The sequence below is a fragment of the Lemur catta genome, chromosome 1, assembly GCF_020740605.2.
Source record: "Lemur catta isolate mLemCat1 chromosome 1, mLemCat1.pri, whole genome shotgun sequence".
In the NCBI taxonomy this organism is placed as follows: Eukaryota; Metazoa; Chordata; class Mammalia; order Primates; family Lemuridae; genus Lemur; species Lemur catta.
This window is the reverse complement of record NC_059128.1, coordinates 129510253-129529941: the sequence shown is the minus strand read 5'-3', so window position 1 is coordinate 129529941 and position 19689 is coordinate 129510253. Positions and strand designations below refer to the sequence as shown.

The window sequence follows — 19689 nt, the reverse complement described above, 5'->3', positions numbered from 1 at the left end:
AGGGGTTTTAAGTAGAAAAGGGACACCCCGCCACACCAGTGCACCACTGCTGTGCTCATTCCATATATTAGCAAGCTCGCAGTTTGAGTAAGAATCGCTTCATTCAATGCTATGTCAAAATGTTGACCATAACAAGATCAAACATTGAACTGAGGTTCAATGAATGAAGTAACTTAACACTCATTGCTTTTCTTCAAATAGCCACAAGGTCCCTGACCACAATCATCATACGGCTCTACCTTCCCTTCTGATTTATTTTGTCAAATGGCTCGTCCACAGCATTCTGCTGCTCAGCTCAGGCATTGCCTCGTCCATGAAACCTTCCCCTCCCCTGCTAAGCTGAGTTAGGCGTCTCAGGGCCTCTGTTTCCCATCGTACCCTAGGAATATTGTAATCGAAGCTATGCTGGTCCACATGTTATCTTTTTAATAATCAAGTCCAAAAATTTATGGCAGATCAATGTCAAACTTACTTTTGTATAATTTCTTAAAATCACCTTTTAAACTAGACATTGTCTTTCTCCATATATTGGCTGGTCTCTTATATTCTGTGATTTTTAAAGGTTAAGAAATTGGTTCTGTTATGACTTGAACAAATTCTTTCAATACTCTAGGGTGTAATCTCACTGGATTGAAGAGCAATTATTTGCTCTCTTATTGGAGTCTCTGCTATCTTGTTCTTCAATTCCCTCTTAATAATATCCATTCTGGTCTTTCCAGCAAAAATGAGTGCAGTAATTTTGTTTTTATCTCTGTCACTGTTACACTATTTTCTAAAGAAGCAGTCACAATCCTTCCCTTTTCATTAAATTGGTCCTTTTGATCTGATCTTTGAAACTTTTGCTCATTCCAGGTTATAAACACAAATCATTTAAACTTCTGGTAGATATGTCTATGAATTCAATCATTGTAAAGAACCAAAATTAACCACTTCTGACTTAAATTAAGTATTATGTTATTAAAGAACATCTTGCTTTCAGGACTTCATTTCTCATTTTAATGAGCTTTTATAAACACTGGGGCTTGGGCTAGATCCAGAATGTGGGACTTTCATTTCCTTGAACACACTATCTCCTGATTTCTGCCTATGGGCATTTATCAGGGAGAGTTGCTATTTGGGGATGTCGGTGACAAATGTCCCAACTCCCAGCACTTATACTTTCCGACCTTTCTGACATCTAGGACTGTCCTGGAGATTAGATTTCACTCCTGGGCTTCCTTTATCACCCTTGTCTCCAGAAGTCTTGTGGGCCAACAGAATGACAAATATCTGCAAGTGGTCTGGGATCCACAGACCAAGCCAAAGCTGCTGCTGTTGTTTTCAGCATATTATATTTTTTCCCTGAAAAATGGACAAGAAAAAAAAAAAAACTTTAAGATGCACAACTAGTTGCAGCACGTCAGAGGTTAGAGTTCTTTGTTCAGATACACACATATGAGAGAGAGCGAGAGAGACACATTTATTTGTTGAAAGCTGCATTTCTAAATGGCAGATTCAACTTTGTAAGAGTATGATAGAATTCTCTCTTGCACTCTCTTGTAAAATAAAACTCCCTGTGCTGATAACTGTGGAAATGATCTTGATTTCTAGTCTCTGCCCTTTATAGATTTGGTGTACAACATTAGAGAGAAGGGCATTTAAATCAGGTCTGTTCCTCCCTATTTGGAAATAGTTTATGAAGCCTCATAAATTCCAGTTGTCACATTTGTTTTCACAGTCACATTTTAATTCATAACAACATGGAATAATTATTACATAATACCTAAACTAGCAGTGGGTATCTTGTCACTAGAAAATTTAAGTCCAGTAATAATCAAATAAGCAATGTTGTTTGAATTTTTAAAGTTGCTAAGTTAGCTTTATATCCCAGTTATCTACACCTTAAATACCCTAATTCAGGCATATGATGGAGACTTAGAAGGAATGAAAGAAAACAAAAAGATGTACATGAGCATAAGATTAAGTTCTTGCTTTGTGGAATCTGTGTGTAATGGAACAGTGGACATTTAGGTACTTTCCTGATTTCTTTTAATTATGTGAGGTTAAATCCTTGTTAATCAGTGTCTTTACTGAGGCTAGAAGCCCCTTTGGGAAACTTCAAACCACACTTTGCTAAAGGAAAACTTGAGCCACTGAATATTCTGGACCTGTGAAAATGTGGTCATAGTGGGCAAAGTTTGCTTTGGACTTGGGCCTCCTTCGATTTCCTTAACTCTTCAAGCCCATTTACCTGGGGAGAAAAAAAATGAGCCTTTGTTTAACAGGGTTAATAATTCATAATTGTAAAGACCCTTGAAAAGACACAAACACTAATTAATTGGAAGCCCTGTTTCATAGGGAAATTTCTGGTAAAAATTATTTTTTAGAATAATGATTGTAGAGAAAGAAAAAACATTATGTTTCCACTGATTCTTATAGCTTGAGATCTTGTCCCCAAGTGCTTTTCACAGCTAACAGAATGATATTTTGCCACTTTCTTCTGAAGAACTGATTCTTATTGTTCCCCTGCCTGCTTTGGATTAAGGCAGCCCTTGGGATACAAACTTGCCATGTATGGATAGTGCAGGTTGAATACTTAGAGCTCAGGTCTAGGAGGCTTTTTATCATAGAAAAAAAGTTGAGCTTGTTTGTTTCTCCGGGAGCACAATGATGATTGGCATCTTTTATTTTTATTTATTTCCATTCATATCCCTGTTAGACTTTACAACATGTAGAGCTTAGACAATGAGGATAATCTGGTTTTAGCTCAGGTGGTAGTTAGGTATTAAACTCATCACCTCTTTCAGTTAGTCAGTGGAATGGACTCTAACCATGGATTGTAACACAAGTTAAACTATGACTATATTTGACCTCTTCTCAATTGCCAAATGTACTTGCAGTGTTTTTCAAAGAAAAGCTTAGCTCTGGTCTGCTGGAATCAAATCAGCAAAAGAAGGTCATTACAAAAATGACTTCTGCTAAATCAGTAACTAATAACTAAAGCAGGAATGGTGGTAAGTTAGTTTTAAAAATATCACATGTGGCTTTTATTTTCACTCAGGGAGGTATATAATTACTTTTTTTGCCATATCAAGACACTTTGAGAATTTATTTTGCATGTAAACACTGTTATATTAAAAAGTCATAAAAATGCAGAATCTTCCTACTAACTCTACCTTTCAGAACATAGAAATTTCACTTGGAGAAACCACAGTGCAGAAGTCAAACAGACCTAAATTTCTATTCATTATCTTCTGCCAATTACTAATTCTGTGGCTGAAGGCAATTTGAGTTCGTGAAATGGGATTAATAATACTTGTCTTTAAGGATTTCAGCAAGGAAGCCTGTAGTTTCCTTGGCTTCCTTCTTCCCTTTCTCTTTCTTCTCACATTATCTAAGCTTGAATGAAAGAAGTATACTTTAGCTGTTTGGAGAAGAGTGTAGGATTAACTTCTACTCATCTCCAAGTGACAATAGCAGGGAGAGAGATAAAGAGAAGAGGTTTAACTGCGAGTCCATGAATCAGAATCTCCTCTCAAATCTTAAGTCATTTTCCAATAGTTAAGCACTTAGTGATAAGATAAACACAAATTTCAGAGCAGCTCCTACAGAGGAATGCGTTTAGACTGCAGCACGAACACAGTGCTCATAGATTGCCACCATTATTTTGTAAGAAACTGAGGCAGAGGGAGTTAGTACACTGTCTGCGGTGAATAGTGAAGAAGAATAAGGATTTAAATCTGGGCAGTCTTGTCCCAGGGAGTCCCAAACACTCAGATCTGTCATACATAGAAATCAGACTTAGAGAGCTAGGAACAGTTGGTTCGAAGATTTAAAAAAAAAATTTTGGCAGGTGTGTGGGGTGACTGTGAAATAAACTTTTAGCAGTGAAGCCTCCTGGATCAAAAATGCTCAAGTATAGATATGAAATAGTCTAAAATTCTACAATCCTCAAGAGTCTAATTAAATTCTCTGTAAGAACATTCTATGTAAGGATGGGAGAGAGAAGAGGAAAAGAAAAATATATGAGAAGGAAAGTGGAGAGAGATGAGGGAACGACAAATAGCCAAGGGTAGGGAATGAATAATTGAATTTCTCCATAGGGTTAATCACTTATTATTATTCATCTGTGACCACATCTTAATGAGAAAGGCAATCTTGGAGTGCTCAGAAATATAGTTATTAATGAAACAGCTTTTACACTAAATATATAGTGGTGTTGTAAATTGCATGGGGCACACTTATACCAAAAAAATATATTTATCTGAAACTCCAATTTAACTGTGCATCCTGTATTTTTATTTGCTAAGTCTGGCCACCCTGCATGTGAGTGTTTGGATGGTGTCCTGCACATTCCCACTGTCCCCCTCTGCCCACAGTCATCGATCTCCTCTTCCTTAGAAACCACCAAAAGGCGCCACCCCAGCAGTTGTGTCTGGGGCCCACGTGGGCACGCAAAGTCCTATGCCCAGAGTGTGGCTTTTGATGCTTCTCAAACAGCCAAACTCGAATTCCCCACACTGTCATTCACATGTTGTCATTCGCGGACATTAGCTGGACTGCTTATAGCTCAATGTGTATTGTTAAAAGAGCTTCTTTGCTTCTTAGAATGGCCCTTTTCCCAGAACTCTCAGAAGTGAGTTCATGGTTCCAGGCCATGCAGGTGCTCCCTGTTCCTTGTCTCTAACCCCTGGCACTGACGGTCATTTCTCTCCATTAGGGCTTTTTCTGCCAGTGCTGCTCAAGTCCCTCAAATGGTGACCTCTGCACCTGGCTGTCCATAGATGTACTCAGACATGTGTGAATAAGCTTAGGCTTCTGTGACTGCTCGATTCCTCCCTCTTCCCCCAACTCACATATTCATACCTCACAAATTCCCATTATAAAGCTAACTTAGCAACTTTAAGAATTATAGTGAAGACAACTTTGCTTATTTGATTATTATTGGACTGAAATTTTCTGGCAACGAGCACCCACTGCTAGCTTAGATAATTATCACATTTTATTGTGAATTAAAATGTAACTATGAAAGAAATGTCATTATGATACTACATCACTTATGAATAGAAGACATATTGCCCTTTGTAATGTAAAAATAATTATCATAGACTATGAGATGCAGACATCACATTGCGTGTGAGGTTATAGAATCCTAGAGAGCATTTGGGGGTTACAGGTTTAATCAAGGTCACCTGACTTATTGACAGGTCTAGCTGGACAAACAATGAACAGACTTGCTGAACTCTCCCTTTACCTTCTTGAGCTAACTCCGTAACCTTTGGTTTATAGACTTCTGACCTTTGCAAATGCTGTTTGATAACATGATATCAGAAGAATTTATAGTGCTAGGCTTTTCAGATAATACGTCATGATTCTCTGACACTGTATGTATCAAGATAACATATGTATTCAATCCACTGCTTAGAGCAAAGTAGAATAATTTTCTTCTAAGACTCTAGCCAGTAAATCTGCATTGCTGGTTTGCAATTCCACATTAACATCGTTGATTTACAGTTTGAATTATTGTTCTTATTGATGCTAAGATTCAGGCACTGACCCTAAAATAAGCCCTGACATTGTGCCCTTGTGTAACCAACAGTTGTCACTGCACGCCTGACACATACGGACCCCAGTGTGCATCCAAATACAACGACTGCGAAGGGGGCTCTAAAGAGCACTGCGTCCACGGCATCTGCGAGGATTTAGTCCGAGAGCAAGTGGGAGAGGTGGGTCCCTTCCCCAAATATGACCCCTTTTAGGGAGTCACGGTTATTAGTTGCTCATCCTGTGCCAGCCGCGTAGGGGCACTGCCTGGAGCAGCAGAGGTGAAACCACTTCCTACCCATAAGCAGGGCACAGAGGAGGAGGGGAGATGAGCTATGCAGAAAACAGGACCCAGAGGTTAAGATTTCATTATATAAAATGCTAACATTTTTATTACTCTGTCATGAATCTCTCTGACATGTGACCTTCTCTTGGCCTGGGGAATTTTAACAATGACAAGACATGGAGACACAAGAGGCCCAGTCTTGTTGGCGGCGTGCAGTTTTAAGGAGTCTGGGTTCTTCTGGCCCTGAGCCCCTGCGAGGCTGCATGCTCTGTGAACCCACTTTCCCGAGGGCCCTGCGCTGTGGGGAGCCTGCGGCCTTGTGATTTCAAGATTGTTCCTTTTTTAAGCACCAAAGGAGGCAAGAAAAGCTTCATTTCTCTCGCTGCACCCCTTTTAAGAAAAGGATCTGTTCAATAAAATTTGGATTCAGTCAAAAGGCTGCACTTAAGGACCAAGAAGGCCACAGGTTCCCCACCTGGGTACTGATGACCTTGACTCCTGACTCTCAAGTTCTCCCAGTCTTGACCAGCTTGGCTTTTCATGAGACCTTCAGTTGTTCATTTTTATTTCTGTTTTTTTCTACCCATGGATGGAAAATGGCTCCTTTCCAATAATGCGGGTGGGAGGCAGGTAGGGGAGAGAGAGACTTTCAAAAAGGAAACAAACAGAATTCATTTTCCAAGGTCTGTGCCTACATGGGTGTTTTTCCCTCTAAAAAGCATAGGCTGAGTTGATTGACTTTAATTATATTGACTTACAGTTCTGGATTGTTGTTGCTCTTTCCCTGGCATCTTTGGGGTAAATTATAGGTTTCTCTTACTCTGAAATAAAGACGTTTCCCTTTTTGCATGGTCTGGTCTAAATGCTTAATCATATGGGAAGGAACAGAGAAGCCACTCAATCGGCCTTATGGAAATAAACGTTAGAGGATAAACAGTTTCGGGTTTGGTGAGATTTTCAAAGGCTTTTCTTGCTCATTTTTGCGATTGTCTTTATTCACTCTGTTGTCATCCTGCCAGCCGAAGTACAGCTGCATCTGCGACGCCGGGTGGACGTCCCCACCGAACAGCTCCGCCTGCACACTGGATAGGGACGAGTGCAGCCTGCAGCCTGCGCCCTGTTCCGCGCTTGCGCAGTGCTTCAACACCCAGGGCTCGTTCTACTGTGGGGCCTGTCCGACAGGTACATGCTCAGGGCCAGGTGCCAGAACCAATTTCCTTCTACTACTGATGGACAAGAAGACTGTTCTCAGGAGGTGTTCAAATCCAGTTGCACGTCCTATTTCAATAACTTCTGCTCAAGACCATCTTACTGTTATAACAGTTCTACAACAGAAGTGGGACGTTTGTCCAAAACTCTGCTAGAGTGAACCTTTGGGGCAGAGTTAGCCATAGAGTTTGTAAGGTTAAATGCTGTGCTGCTCTGATCATCAGCCAACTGATTAGACTTGAAACCCAAAGACATATTCCAGTCCCACCTTTCATACTAGTAAACTTGGGTAAATTCTTTGACCTTTTTGTGCCCCCACTGCAGGCCAATAGTTCTCACCTGGGTGTGTCATCAGAGCACCTTGCGGCCTGGATGTAAACAGGGTTCTCCAGCTTCACTGCTGCCCCACAGAGATTGAATCTCCGGGGAAGGCCATATGTTAGGTTGCTGAAAATAAGGGCTGTTTCATCAAAGACTGCCTGGTTTTGAATCCAAGTGTATTTCTTACTCTATGAGATCAATTATCTTCCATTCAATATGTATCTGTAAGGCTCTTACTATGAGCAAAGCACTGTGCTGGGTGCACTGGAAAGTTATTAGCCAGACCTCAGGGAGTTTATAAAACCTCTCAGCACTCCCTGGGTGTTCCTAGATGGTGGCACATAAATATAATAATGGCAGTTGTCCTTTTATGAAAATGTCATTAAGGCACTGTATAACCAATTTGCATTTTAATTCTTACAACTACAACAGAAACAAGGCATGATGGGAATTAGTATTATTCACATTTTTGAATATGAAAACTTGAGGCTTAGAGAGGTTGAATAACTTGCCCAAGATCTTATGTGATCTTATGGGTAGGTGGGATTCAAAGCCAGGTCTGCCTGACTCTGGATCTGAGCCGAGCTATTGGATACTCCGTTACCAAGGAACTCCATACACACATTGCTTCGCTTAGTGACTTTTGCTTTAGTGATTTTCTGCATGTGATAGGTTTAGATCTTATAAAACTAGAAAGGAATTAAGAAAACTTCTTACCTCTAGGTTCTAAAGGGCAAGCAAAATTTAGAATTAATCACATTCTTGAAGGTAATTTGTCAGTGACAGTCTGTAAAAACTAGAAATCAGAAATATAAATTATTTAAATTAGAGGATGGGCAATGTGTTCTTACATTCTTCTTTTTATCATGGGTGAGACAAAAGCTTTGTGTTTTCCTGTTAATCACCCTATTTTTTTCCTGACTATCAAAGTAATATATGCTGTTTATAAAACATAAAGACAACTATAAAAACAAGGAAAAAACCCTCCCCCCATAAAAACTCATACTCTTATCAGTCAGAGGACCACAATTAATATTTGGCCATATTTCCTTCCAACTTTTCTCTGTGCACTAATTTTGTCATGCACAAATATGGTAATTTTCTTAGACTCTTAGAAGGAGACTCTACCTAGATCAGAGAATATAAATTCAGGCAGTCCTGGGTTATGGACAAGATATGTTCCTGAGAAGTCTTTAGGTTGGATTTGTGTGGAACTAGGATCCCTGATGAACATAACAGTACATATATGGTAATAATAATAATAATAATAGCAATACTCTAGTGGCTCATATGTGATAATACTAATATAGTATAATACTGTAATAATATAATACTAATACCTGTGTTGTAATACTATAGTGCTCTTTCTTTTAATACAAACAAATAGGACATAAAAACAAACTCATATAAAAAGTTTAGATAGGAGACAGGAGAAATTTCAAAAAAGAATATTAAAGGTTAACACTCACCTAATATTGCATCAAAGCTAGGTTAATGGGGATGTTATGCTTATTTTGATCTTCTAACCAAATCAATAACAACCTTTCCATTTCAATAATTAATCCACTATGCTGTTTAGTAACAACTGATGCTTTCATTGGAGCTCTGCCTTTTACACGTTCCGTTATTTTCACATTATCCTTTATAGTTGTTCTGATAGTCCAGTGACTGAAGCCTGATGCTTTCCCAGTGATGGCATCTGGCCTTTCTCCGAACGCTTAATTATTTCTACTTTTGTTTCCATTGTTATCACCTTTCTCTTCACTGCAGACTCACTTGCACTTGCAGGGGACTTTTGCTTTGGAGGCATGATCATAAGGGTAAACACAGACTCACAAAATCGAATAAAAAAGACATATTATATAAACGCTGTGACTAGCCGCTAGTGTAAAGATGCTGCACCAATAAACCGCTTATGCCATGCAGGGTTGTTTACCTGCGGGGAAGAAACTAGTTCCCAAATTGTTAATTTAATTATTTAACTATAAATTATCGTTATGGGAGCCCGTTGGTAAGTATGGGATGCCAGAAGTTGGGTCATCCCTAACCCGGGAACTGCCTGTATTTTAAAGGCTTTAGGAGTTTTTAAACATTGTTATAATTTCAATAATGTGAATTATAAAAGTAATACAAACTTGTAACAGCTGAATAAAACAGCAATGACTAAAGTAAAATGATATTTTCTTCCTTCACCTTCAATCTCATCCTCCTAATGTGACCACCGTTAGCCATTTGTTCTCTCTCCTCCTCTACCTTTTCCTTCACTCTTACAAACATCTCATAGACACATATGCAGGGTTTTAAAAAGCTCTTTCCCAAAATTGGGAGTATGATCTTAACTCTGCATATTATTCTAACAGGTAATATTTTTAATTAAAACATATATGGAAAATTTCTTTCAGTGTGTGTGTATATACATGCAGGTGTATGCATATTATTAAAAATTGTTTTTAGTATTTGGTATAGATGAGTCATAAGGTATTCAGCTATGTGCCTATTGACCACTGAGGGTTTTTTCCTGTTAAGCAGTGCTGCAATAGACGTCCTCATACCTACATGGTAATATACTTGTAATTTTATAACAATAGAGTAAGTTTCAAGAAGTGGAATTGTTAGTAAGAGGGTATGTATTTAAAAATTTTTAATGAATGCTGCCAGATTTATTTCTTAATAGGTTATGTTAATTTAATGTCCAATGAACAGTACATAAGAGCACTCCATTTGCCTACTTCTTTGCCAGAATTTGATTCTAAGAATTTAAAATAATTTTTGCCAATCTCATAGGCATATCTCATCTTAATATGTAGTTCCTTGAATAGAGCAGGTTTGTATATGTTTTCACTATTTGCATTTCTTCTTTGTGAACTTGTCTATAGAATGTACCTTTTAAATCTTGTTGTATTTCTAGGCTGGCAAGGAAATGGATACATTTGCGAAGATATCGATGAATGTGAGATAAACAATGGCGGCTGTTCTGTGGTTCCAACTGTTGAGTGTGTGAATACACCTGGATCTTACAGTTGTCAGCCCTGTCCACCAGGTGCTGTGTCAACTTCCTGACACTGTTACAAGGAACACATGTGTTTGAAAACAGACTCTTGTGCTCTATCTTAAATATGATTTCTGTCTAAGGAGAGACATTGAATAGTGCAGAAAGCTTGGCTTATCTTGTGGATTCAGGACACCTTAGTACAATTATATTATAGGAAAGAAAGAAAACACATTTGAATATCAGTGGAAATAACAAGACTTTACAAACTGTGAAATAGCCACTGACATAATGCAGAGTTTGAAAAATTATCTGTGTGTATCACAGACCTACTGTTCCATTATTCCCATAAATAATTTATTCATAAAGTGCAGTTATGAGATGTTTTGCATATAAAGTTTCCTAAATCACAGGCATCATAGTAGGTATATAATACTTGTTAGTTTTCCTTTTTCCTGGAAAGAAGTCATTACTGCTATTCTCTAACCTAAATTGAATTACTTCAGTTACTATCCAAGAAATTCAGGGAGTTCTAAGGGATAAACTGAAATCATGTATGTTCTAATACCATGAAACAACAGTACTTTTGACCTCTACAATAATTTATCTCTAAGAACATCAGAGTCACTGTAATTAAAAAAATGTCAACTTTCTTAGTGTCAGCACTTTCTAAATCTCCCAGTATAGTTCCATACATGTTTTTTTTCATTAGAAACAACCCAGAAAAATTGTTCATGAAATCAGGTTACTAATTCTTGTTGCTCTTACTTATGGAATTTTTCTCTCTTATGGAATTTTATTTGTTTATGACATTTTATATTTACATTTTATGTGTTGATGCAGGAAGATGCCTAGTTGGTCTAGTTCATGATATTTGATTCTCAGATTGGTATCCTTCTTCCATCTTCTTGACATTGTTTCTCACTCATGCCCTTGCTCCGATCAGGGTACCAGGGCGATGGCAGAGTGTGCACACTCATAGACATCTGCTCGGTCAACAATGGAGGCTGCCACCCAGAAGCTTCGTGCTCCTCGGCTCTAGGTAATATTCATCTTTGTCTTTGAGTATTTTAACATGACCCTCTAAAACATTTTAAAAACAAAATCCTCTGTCCTCAAAATTCTTGTTTTGACCTTCAAACCAAAAATTAATCCATGTTAGGAAAGTATACACTTGGATTTTTAATGGATTTCTTATTTTAAGATTAAAACATGGAAAAATAAGGATTCTAATATTTTTTCCTCATACCTTGTTTTGTCTGCCCATAGGAATATGCAAACTTAATGTTGGTGGATCCTTGTCTAGACGGCAGATCCTGAGTTTAGTTACTGCACCTAAACCAAAGAGGAGACCTGTATTCATACTTTTGCTTTCTTTTTTTTTTTTTTTTTTAATTTCTGAACAGGTTCCTTGCCTGTCTGCACATGTCTCCCAGGATACACTGGAAACGGTTATGGGCCGAATGGCTGTGTACAACTCAGTAATATGTGCCTAAGTCAACCCTGTTTAAATGGAGAATGCATCGTGAGTCTTTTGTTCTTCCCGTGGTGATACAGTAATTGAGAATAATTTTAGTTTCACTTCCATAAAAGATGTCTTTATATGATTCATGAATTTGAAGGCAATGATTCAAGCTTAAGATTAGGCTTTGTCAATAACTCTCAGCTGAATGGTTAGATTAACTTTAGTTCTCAGGAAAAAAACCAATGATTTGATTTTTTTTTGTCTCATCGATTTACAAAGTATAATAGTAAACCAAGTAAAGTTTGAGCCAAATAAATCCCCTTCTTATACTTAGCAATTACCATTTAAACTTATTAATTACAAGTTAGGCTACTGGAAAATACTTATTATGGCTCAACACCTGTTAAGTATATCAGTAGCACCACTTGATTATTTGGGTTGATTCAAGTTTATTTTTTATCCATTTGTTTTATGGTATTATGTGGTTTCTTTTCCTTAGGAAACAGTCTCTGGGTATTTGTGTAAGTGTGACTCAGGTTGGGCTGGTGTCAACTGCACAGAAAACATCAATGAGTGTTTGAGCAACCCCTGTTTGAATGGAGGAACTTGTGTTGATGGCATTAATTCTTTCAGTTGTGAATGCACACGTTTCTGGACTGGAGCTCTGTGTCAGATTCCCCAGCAAGGTATGACCAGCATTTCTTATACCACAAACAGTCATAGCTTAGCAGCACCACCCTTTGATGAATCTTCTGAAGATTCTTCTACTGAACCTATTTTCTTGTCCAGTCATTCAGATGCTGAGAACTAAGTCTTTCCTTGCAGAAATGATATAGAATTCACAAGGGTAAATATTTATAAATCTCAATTTCAGCCAGAACTTTTCTTCAAAGGAAGAATTAAATTAGTATTTACCATTTTCATTATGTCCTTTCTGAAGATAAAATATTCTAAGGTATTGTCTTTTGTAGTTTTCTAAGGGAAAGTTTTCTGTATAGCAGATATTTAATTTCTCTAGAATAATATGCTTATTCATATCACTCTTCTGCTCTAGAGTATATATATATATATATATATATATATATATATATATACACATAGTGCCTCTCCATAGCTTGTTAAGTAGAGATTGGGATTGTTTTTCAATTATCTTCTATAACCAGGCTTCACCCTATCCATCTAACCTTATTTTTGATTAGTTCCCTAGAAATGCACTCACTCAAGCCAGACAGTTTTATTTTGCCACCTGGTCCTGTGTGCCACCATGAATATTTCCCTTCTATTCTTTTATTTGGGATATTTCTTCCTTGCAAATCTTTCAAATTCCTCCCTTGTTTCCTATCCAGATGAATCTGTCCCCAAGGAGTACTTCACATTCAACCTCCTCCATAAAGTCTCTTCTGACTATTCTTCCCCTCACTTGTTACTCCTGATTCTGAATCAACACATTTATTGAGAGGTTGCTATGTGTTTACAATGATGGTAGACCCTGTGGAGAAAGATGGAAGTTAAAAAATATTGTCTCCACTTATTATCTTCTTATCTGATTACCTTCCCATTGAGGAGGTAACACTAATACAGAATGGCAGAGGAGTTACAAGAACTAAAGATATGAGCTGAATTGCATGGGGCAAAGTCGTGTCACAGAGGTAAAAAGAATGGGACCAGAGAAAACATAATGAGCCAGGGAAGCTCCTGGAGCAGGTGATGAGATAGCAACTGGCCTTTGAACAAGAGGTGGAATTTGCATAGGTGTCGACAGGAAAATGAGGCAAGAGGAAAAGGAATGACAGGGCTTTTGTCTCCAATATTTATTATTCAGACCTTTCTAAATATTTCAGCAGCAGGGTTAGAGTCGTCTAGCCTCTTCCTTTTAGGAGTCTCTGAAAAGCACAAATCATCCTTTTCTTTGCAGTTTGTGGAGGTTCCCTCTCAGGAATAAATGGAAGCTTCAGCTACAGGAGCCCTGATATTGGTTATATTCATGACGTTAACTGCTTCTGGGTTGTCCAAACGGAAATGAGAAAGGTAATGTAATAGCTCCTGTCCAAATGCACATTTCATTGGTATATATGAGTATGTAATATGTATATATATTGCATAAAGTTCATATGATGGTAATTCAACTATCATGTGTTGAGTACTTACTAAGTGCTAGGCTTTGGCCTAGACATTTGCCTCCCTCTCTAACCTTATGTTAACTTTTTGAAATAAGTAATAGTATCCTCATTTTACAGATGAAATGATGGAAAGTAAGAGGAGCTAAGAAATTTTTTAAAAGACCTTTTAGCTTTTAATTGGAATAGTTGAATTTTAAAATCAAGTTTGTCTGGTTCCAAGTCCATGCTTTGTCTAGTATGAATGATTCTCTATACTGGTTGATTGACTACAAGCCAGTAGTTAATTTGCAATGTCATCTTGTTACTAAGACAATATTGTTTGAAGATGATCACTCAGTATTATATTGATTAATTATGCAAACATTGTGACTAATATTAAAATGGTTTTCTTATCAAATGTCTTTTCTTTGCCAGGTAATCTCTAAATGCTTCATATGCAATATATCATTCTATTTTTAACTCATAACCCTGAAAAATAGGAATTATTATCCTCATTTTACATATGAGGAAGCAGAGCCTAGTGCAATTGTGAAATCTGTCCAGGGTACACGTGATCTGTAAGCAGCACTCAAACCTGGGGCATTTGATTCCAAAGCCTGTCACTCTGAGCCACGGCGTGAATACTCTTCAAGTTAAGATCAGAGTCTAAAGTCTTTAGTGCTTTTTTTCCCTGACATTAATTACTCAGACATTTCTAAATATTTGTTTCTCAACCAACTCCTGGATGCATAAAGTGGTATGTCTAAATAGATATGATTTTTCCTTGAAATCTTATTAAGTTTTCCCAGCAAACTAATATTACAGAGGACATTGTATAAGGGTCAGAAAACATTTTTTTCCCTTGAGGAGGGAGAGCTCTTTGGGGCTTGGAAGTCCTATAATAAAATAAATGCCAAAATAAATTTCCCTGTGGGCATGAATTTCCTTCCTTCCATTTAGTTTTCATGAATTCTATTTCCTGACATTGAAAATATTTTTCTTCTGAAAAAATATTCTTATGTGAAAAACTTTCAGTACTTTTATTACCAATTTGTAAGAAAATTCATCTCATTTTTTTCTTTATTGTGATTTTATAGCTTCTCCCCACCATAATGTATACAATATAGTAGAAAATATATAAAAATCAGGATAGTTGAATTAATGAACATTTATTTGATTTTCATTTAAATTGCTTCAAGAGTGACAATGATGTGATGATTGATAGGCAACTGATCTTAAAAATACCCTGCATGGAATTATGAAAATTCCTGACATTCTTTTTCATTAGCTGAATATTGTTGTGATTTTTTAGATACTGGTGAAAAATAACAACCTCTTAAATGAAGTTGTCAATACAAAATCTTTTATATTTTATTAGTTATATTATTATATTTGAAGTTTATGTGCTGATACATTCTAACACTTTACTCAGAGACACATTTCTGTGCTTATTTTCTCCTAATTGTGTGCTTCGTGCCTTTCATGTTACCTATTCCCATTCTTTGTGCTCGGTGTCACTCATCCCTTACTGATATCTAATCCCTGAAACTTGCAGACTTTAAACATCCATATCTTGCCTACTCAGCCTACCCCTGAGCGTGTCAGTCTAGCCTGGGCATCAGAATCTTGTGGAGAGGTTCAGAAACCCCTATGGAATCAGCCTCCTTGGGGACAGTCATGAACCTGCCTGTGTGTATGATACTCCTGCCTGGGGTGCAGGCTATAGATTATTGTGACTGGTACTAGTAGCCAGTTAAATTTAATTTAAGGTAAGTTTTCAAATGTCTAATTTATTTTACTGCTTTAGAGACACTGTCAGCTATGCGTTGGAAGTGGCTTTATTTGATGAACTTAATAGTTTAATGAAATCTAGGTAAATCCATGTCATTAACTTTAAGATGTTTGATATATTTTGACATTAGCTAAAGTTTGGTCTTAGCAATTTTTAGTACACACCATTTAATATGATGATTGCCATATTGTATTGGTAGATAATTAGGAAATGATAAGATTTACCTCTTGAAAGTGACTCACTACAAATGCTTTCTAGTTAGTAGGAGAAATACTTAAAATTAACATGGAAATAAAAAATAACATATGTGGCCTTTCTGTTTTTAGGTCCTGCGCATCACTTTCACTTTTTTCCAACTAGAATCGGTGAATAATTGTCCACATGAGTTTCTTCAGATTTATGATGGAGATTCTTCTGCGGCTTTTCATCTTGGGAGATTTTGTGGCTCCAGCCCCCCTCATGAACTCATCAGCAGTGACAGCGCTCTCTACTTTCATTTCTACTCTGAACATTTAAGAAACCAGAGGGGTTTCACAGTAAGATGGGAGACGCAGCAACCAGGTATGTGTGAACGGGGAGAAAACCAAGCAAAATTTTAAGCTCCTTAAAATTTTCTTGATCAACATTAGACTTTTTGATATGTGAGATGTTTGGGGGTCCAGAGATACATAAAATCTTTATAATTATTTTAAAATCCAATAAATCTAGCATGAATTGGAATTCTACTTTGTGTTCAAAGATAACAAAATTAACATGAAATGGAAGATATTAAAAAGCGTGAGTCTTAATGAGTCCCTTATGAAATCACTAAACAGCATTTTTACAAGCTCTATTAGTGATTTACTGCAGAGATTTGTAATGATAGCATTGTCCACTCCTTCACGTATTGCTCCTTATCTTAATGACCATTCCATCATTTTGTTGTTGTTGTTATTTTGTTTTTGGTACTCTATTCTCTTTTCACTTTTTACTATGAAAATTTTCAACATATAAAAAAGCAAACAGAACAGTATACCAAACCCCCAATTCATTCATGGATAAATCTGGGGATCTGTTTCTGGATTTTCTCATTTTTTCTGTTGGTCTATTTGTCTATTCTGGTGCTACATTGGTGTGACTACCGAAGCTTGAAAGCTGATAGTATAAGTAATTTAAATGTGTTCTATTTAAATATGCTATATCCTTTGCATTTCCATATAAATTTTTGAATCAATTCATCAATTGTTCCCAAGAATCTGCTGGAAATGTGTTGGCATTGCATGAATCTGTAATCATCTTGGAAAGAAATGAACTCTTAAAAATGTTGAACCCACTAATCTATGAACATGGACTATTTCTTCATTTAGCTCTCTTTTAATTTATCCTGGCAATGTTTTATAGATTTCAGTATCTAAGTATTCCATATCTTTTGTTATATTTATTGATAAGTATTTGAGATTTTATGCTACATGAAATATCAATATTCTAAAATTTAATTTTCCATTTGTTGCTAGTATATAGAAATATGATGTATTTTTAAAATATTTGATTTTGATTTTATCTTCATTACTAAATTCATTCATCAATTCATTCTTTTTTTGTAGATTCTTTTGGATTTTTTTACATACACAGTTACATCATCTATGAATGAAGGACATTTTTCTTCTTTCTTTCCAATCTTTGTAACTATTATTTCTTTTCCTTGACTTATTGCCCTGGCTAGGACCTCTAATTTAAAGCTAAATAAAGTAGTGGAGTGGACAGCCTTGTCTTTTTCCCACTACAAGGGGAAATGTTCAATATTTCATCATGGAATAAATATGATGTTAGCTGTGAGTTCTCACAGATAACTTTTATCAGATTAAGAGCATTTTCCCCATTCCAACTACTACTGCTGTATAACAAATTACCCATGAATTTAATGTTGTAGAACATTAGTCATTTTATTTTGTTTCTGATTTTGTGGGCCAGGAATTTAGAAAGGGCCCAACATGGCATATCACTTGAAATGTGTTGAGCAGTTGCAATCAGATGTCAGCTGGGACTATAGTCATCTAAAAGCTTAACTGGGTTGGACATTCAAGATAGTGCCCTCATATGGCTAACAATTGATGTTAGCTTTTTTTTTTTTTTTTTTGGTGGAGATGGGGGCAATGGGGATGGGTTTGGGAGGAGGAATGATTCTCACTATATTGCCCAGGCTGGTCTTGAATTCCTGGCCTCAAGCGATCCTCCCACCTTGGCCTCCCAAAATTCTGGGATTACAGACATGAGCCATGGCACCCAGCTAATGCTAGCTTTTGGATGAGAGCTCAACCAGGCTGTTGACCTGAGTGTGTACACATGGATCCTCTCATGAGGTGGTCTTAGAGTAGTGGAACTGCTTTCATGGCCATTGACTTCTTTCAGAGCAAGCATTGCAACAGAGCCAGACAGGTGCTGCATGGGCTATTTTGGCCTGTCCTTGGAAGTCATGTTGTGTTGTATCTATCATACTCAGTTGGTTGAATTAGTCACAGGCCAATCCAGATTGAAGGGGAGGGAATATAAACCCCACCTCTCAATGGGAGAAATGTCAGAATTTATAAACATTTTAAAATCACCACACCTTTTATTCCTAGCTTGCCAAGAATTTTCTTTTATCATGAATGGATGTTGAAATATATAAAATATTTTTTATGGAATCTATTGCAATGATCATATGGTTTTTGTCCTCTGTTCTATAAATGTGGTGAATTACACTGATGGATTTTGAATGTTGAATTAACTTTGCATTCTTTAAATATGTTCCACTTGCACACGACAAGTTATTCTTTTTATACAGTGCTAGATTATATATATTTTTAGAATATTTGTACCTATGCTTGGGAGATATGGGCCAGTAATTTTATTTTGTAATTTCTTTGTTAAGTTGTAGGTAATTCTGGTCCTTTAAAATAAGTTGAAAATGTTCCCTCGTTTTTATGTCTTTGGGAAGAATTTGTATAAGATTGACAATATTTCTTCCTTAAATGTTTGCAAGAATTTACCATGAAGTTAGTTGAGTCTGCAGTCTTCCTTGTAAGAAGGGTTTAAATTATAATTCAATGTATTTAATAGATATAGATCCATTCAGACTTTCTATTTATTTTTTTCAGTTTTGGTAATTTTTTGCCGAGAAACTCATCTATTTCATCAACACTTCCCGAATATTTTCTTACTATCCTTTAGTGTTTGTAGGCTCTATAGTGATGTCCTCTCTTTTTATTCTTGATATGATAATTTGTTATCTTCTTTGTATTGATCAGTCTTACTAGGGGTTTATTAAATTTAATAATGTTTTCAAATACCAACTGTTAACATTGTTAATGTTTTCCGTTGATGTTTTTCATTAGTTTTTGTTCTTAGTTTTATAATTTTCTTCCCTTATGATTTTTGGAATTAATTTACTATTACCTTTTTTATTTTTCCTAGCTTCTTGATTTGAGAGCATTGAAAAATGATTTTCAACTTTTAAAATATTCTAATGTATGCACTAAAGCTATATATTTTTCTCTGAGAACTGTTTCATCTGTATCCTGAAGTGTATCAGTTCAGTCTAATGAAATTTGTTGAGATTTGTTGTATGGACTAATATATTTTCTGGTTTGGTACATTTACCACATAGACAGGAAAGATTGTGTATTCTGCAATGGTTGGGTGTGGTCATCTGTATATATCAACTTAGTCAAGTTGGTCAATAGTGTTTTCCAATTTTTTTTCACTGATTTAAAAATATGTTTGCTCTACTGCCTTGTGAGAGGTGTATTAAAATCTTAAACTATGGTTATAGATTTGTCTACCTTTTTTCTTCTGACCACTTTTGTTTATATATTTTATTTTATTTTTTTCTTCTTTTCTCAATATTTCAAGCATTTTTCCCAGATTTATTGAGGTTTAATTGCGAAATAAAAATTGTGTATATTTAAGGCATATCATGTGATGTTTTGATATATGTATACATTGTGAAATGATCACCACAATCAAGCCAATTGACCTATCATCTGA

At 36.4% G+C, this 19689-nt stretch overlaps 1 protein-coding gene across 1 annotated transcript in view; it reads left to right on the top strand.

The window, feature by feature from the left end:
- CUBN (cubilin) overlaps nucleotides 1-19689 on the top strand; it is a 227505-nt gene that overhangs the window by 5983 nt on the left and 201833 nt on the right. Inside the window, exons 7-14 of the mRNA XM_045534123.1 lie at nucleotides 5579-5705; nucleotides 6829-6991; nucleotides 10248-10379; nucleotides 11275-11370; nucleotides 11735-11853; nucleotides 12293-12479; nucleotides 13709-13821; nucleotides 16011-16245. Of these exons, the coding sequence (XP_045390079.1) occupies nucleotides 5579-5705; nucleotides 6829-6991; nucleotides 10248-10379; nucleotides 11275-11370; nucleotides 11735-11853; nucleotides 12293-12479; nucleotides 13709-13821; nucleotides 16011-16245 (1172 nt within the window). The remainder of the gene's footprint in view (nucleotides 1-5578; nucleotides 5706-6828; nucleotides 6992-10247; nucleotides 10380-11274; nucleotides 11371-11734; nucleotides 11854-12292; nucleotides 12480-13708; nucleotides 13822-16010; nucleotides 16246-19689) is intronic.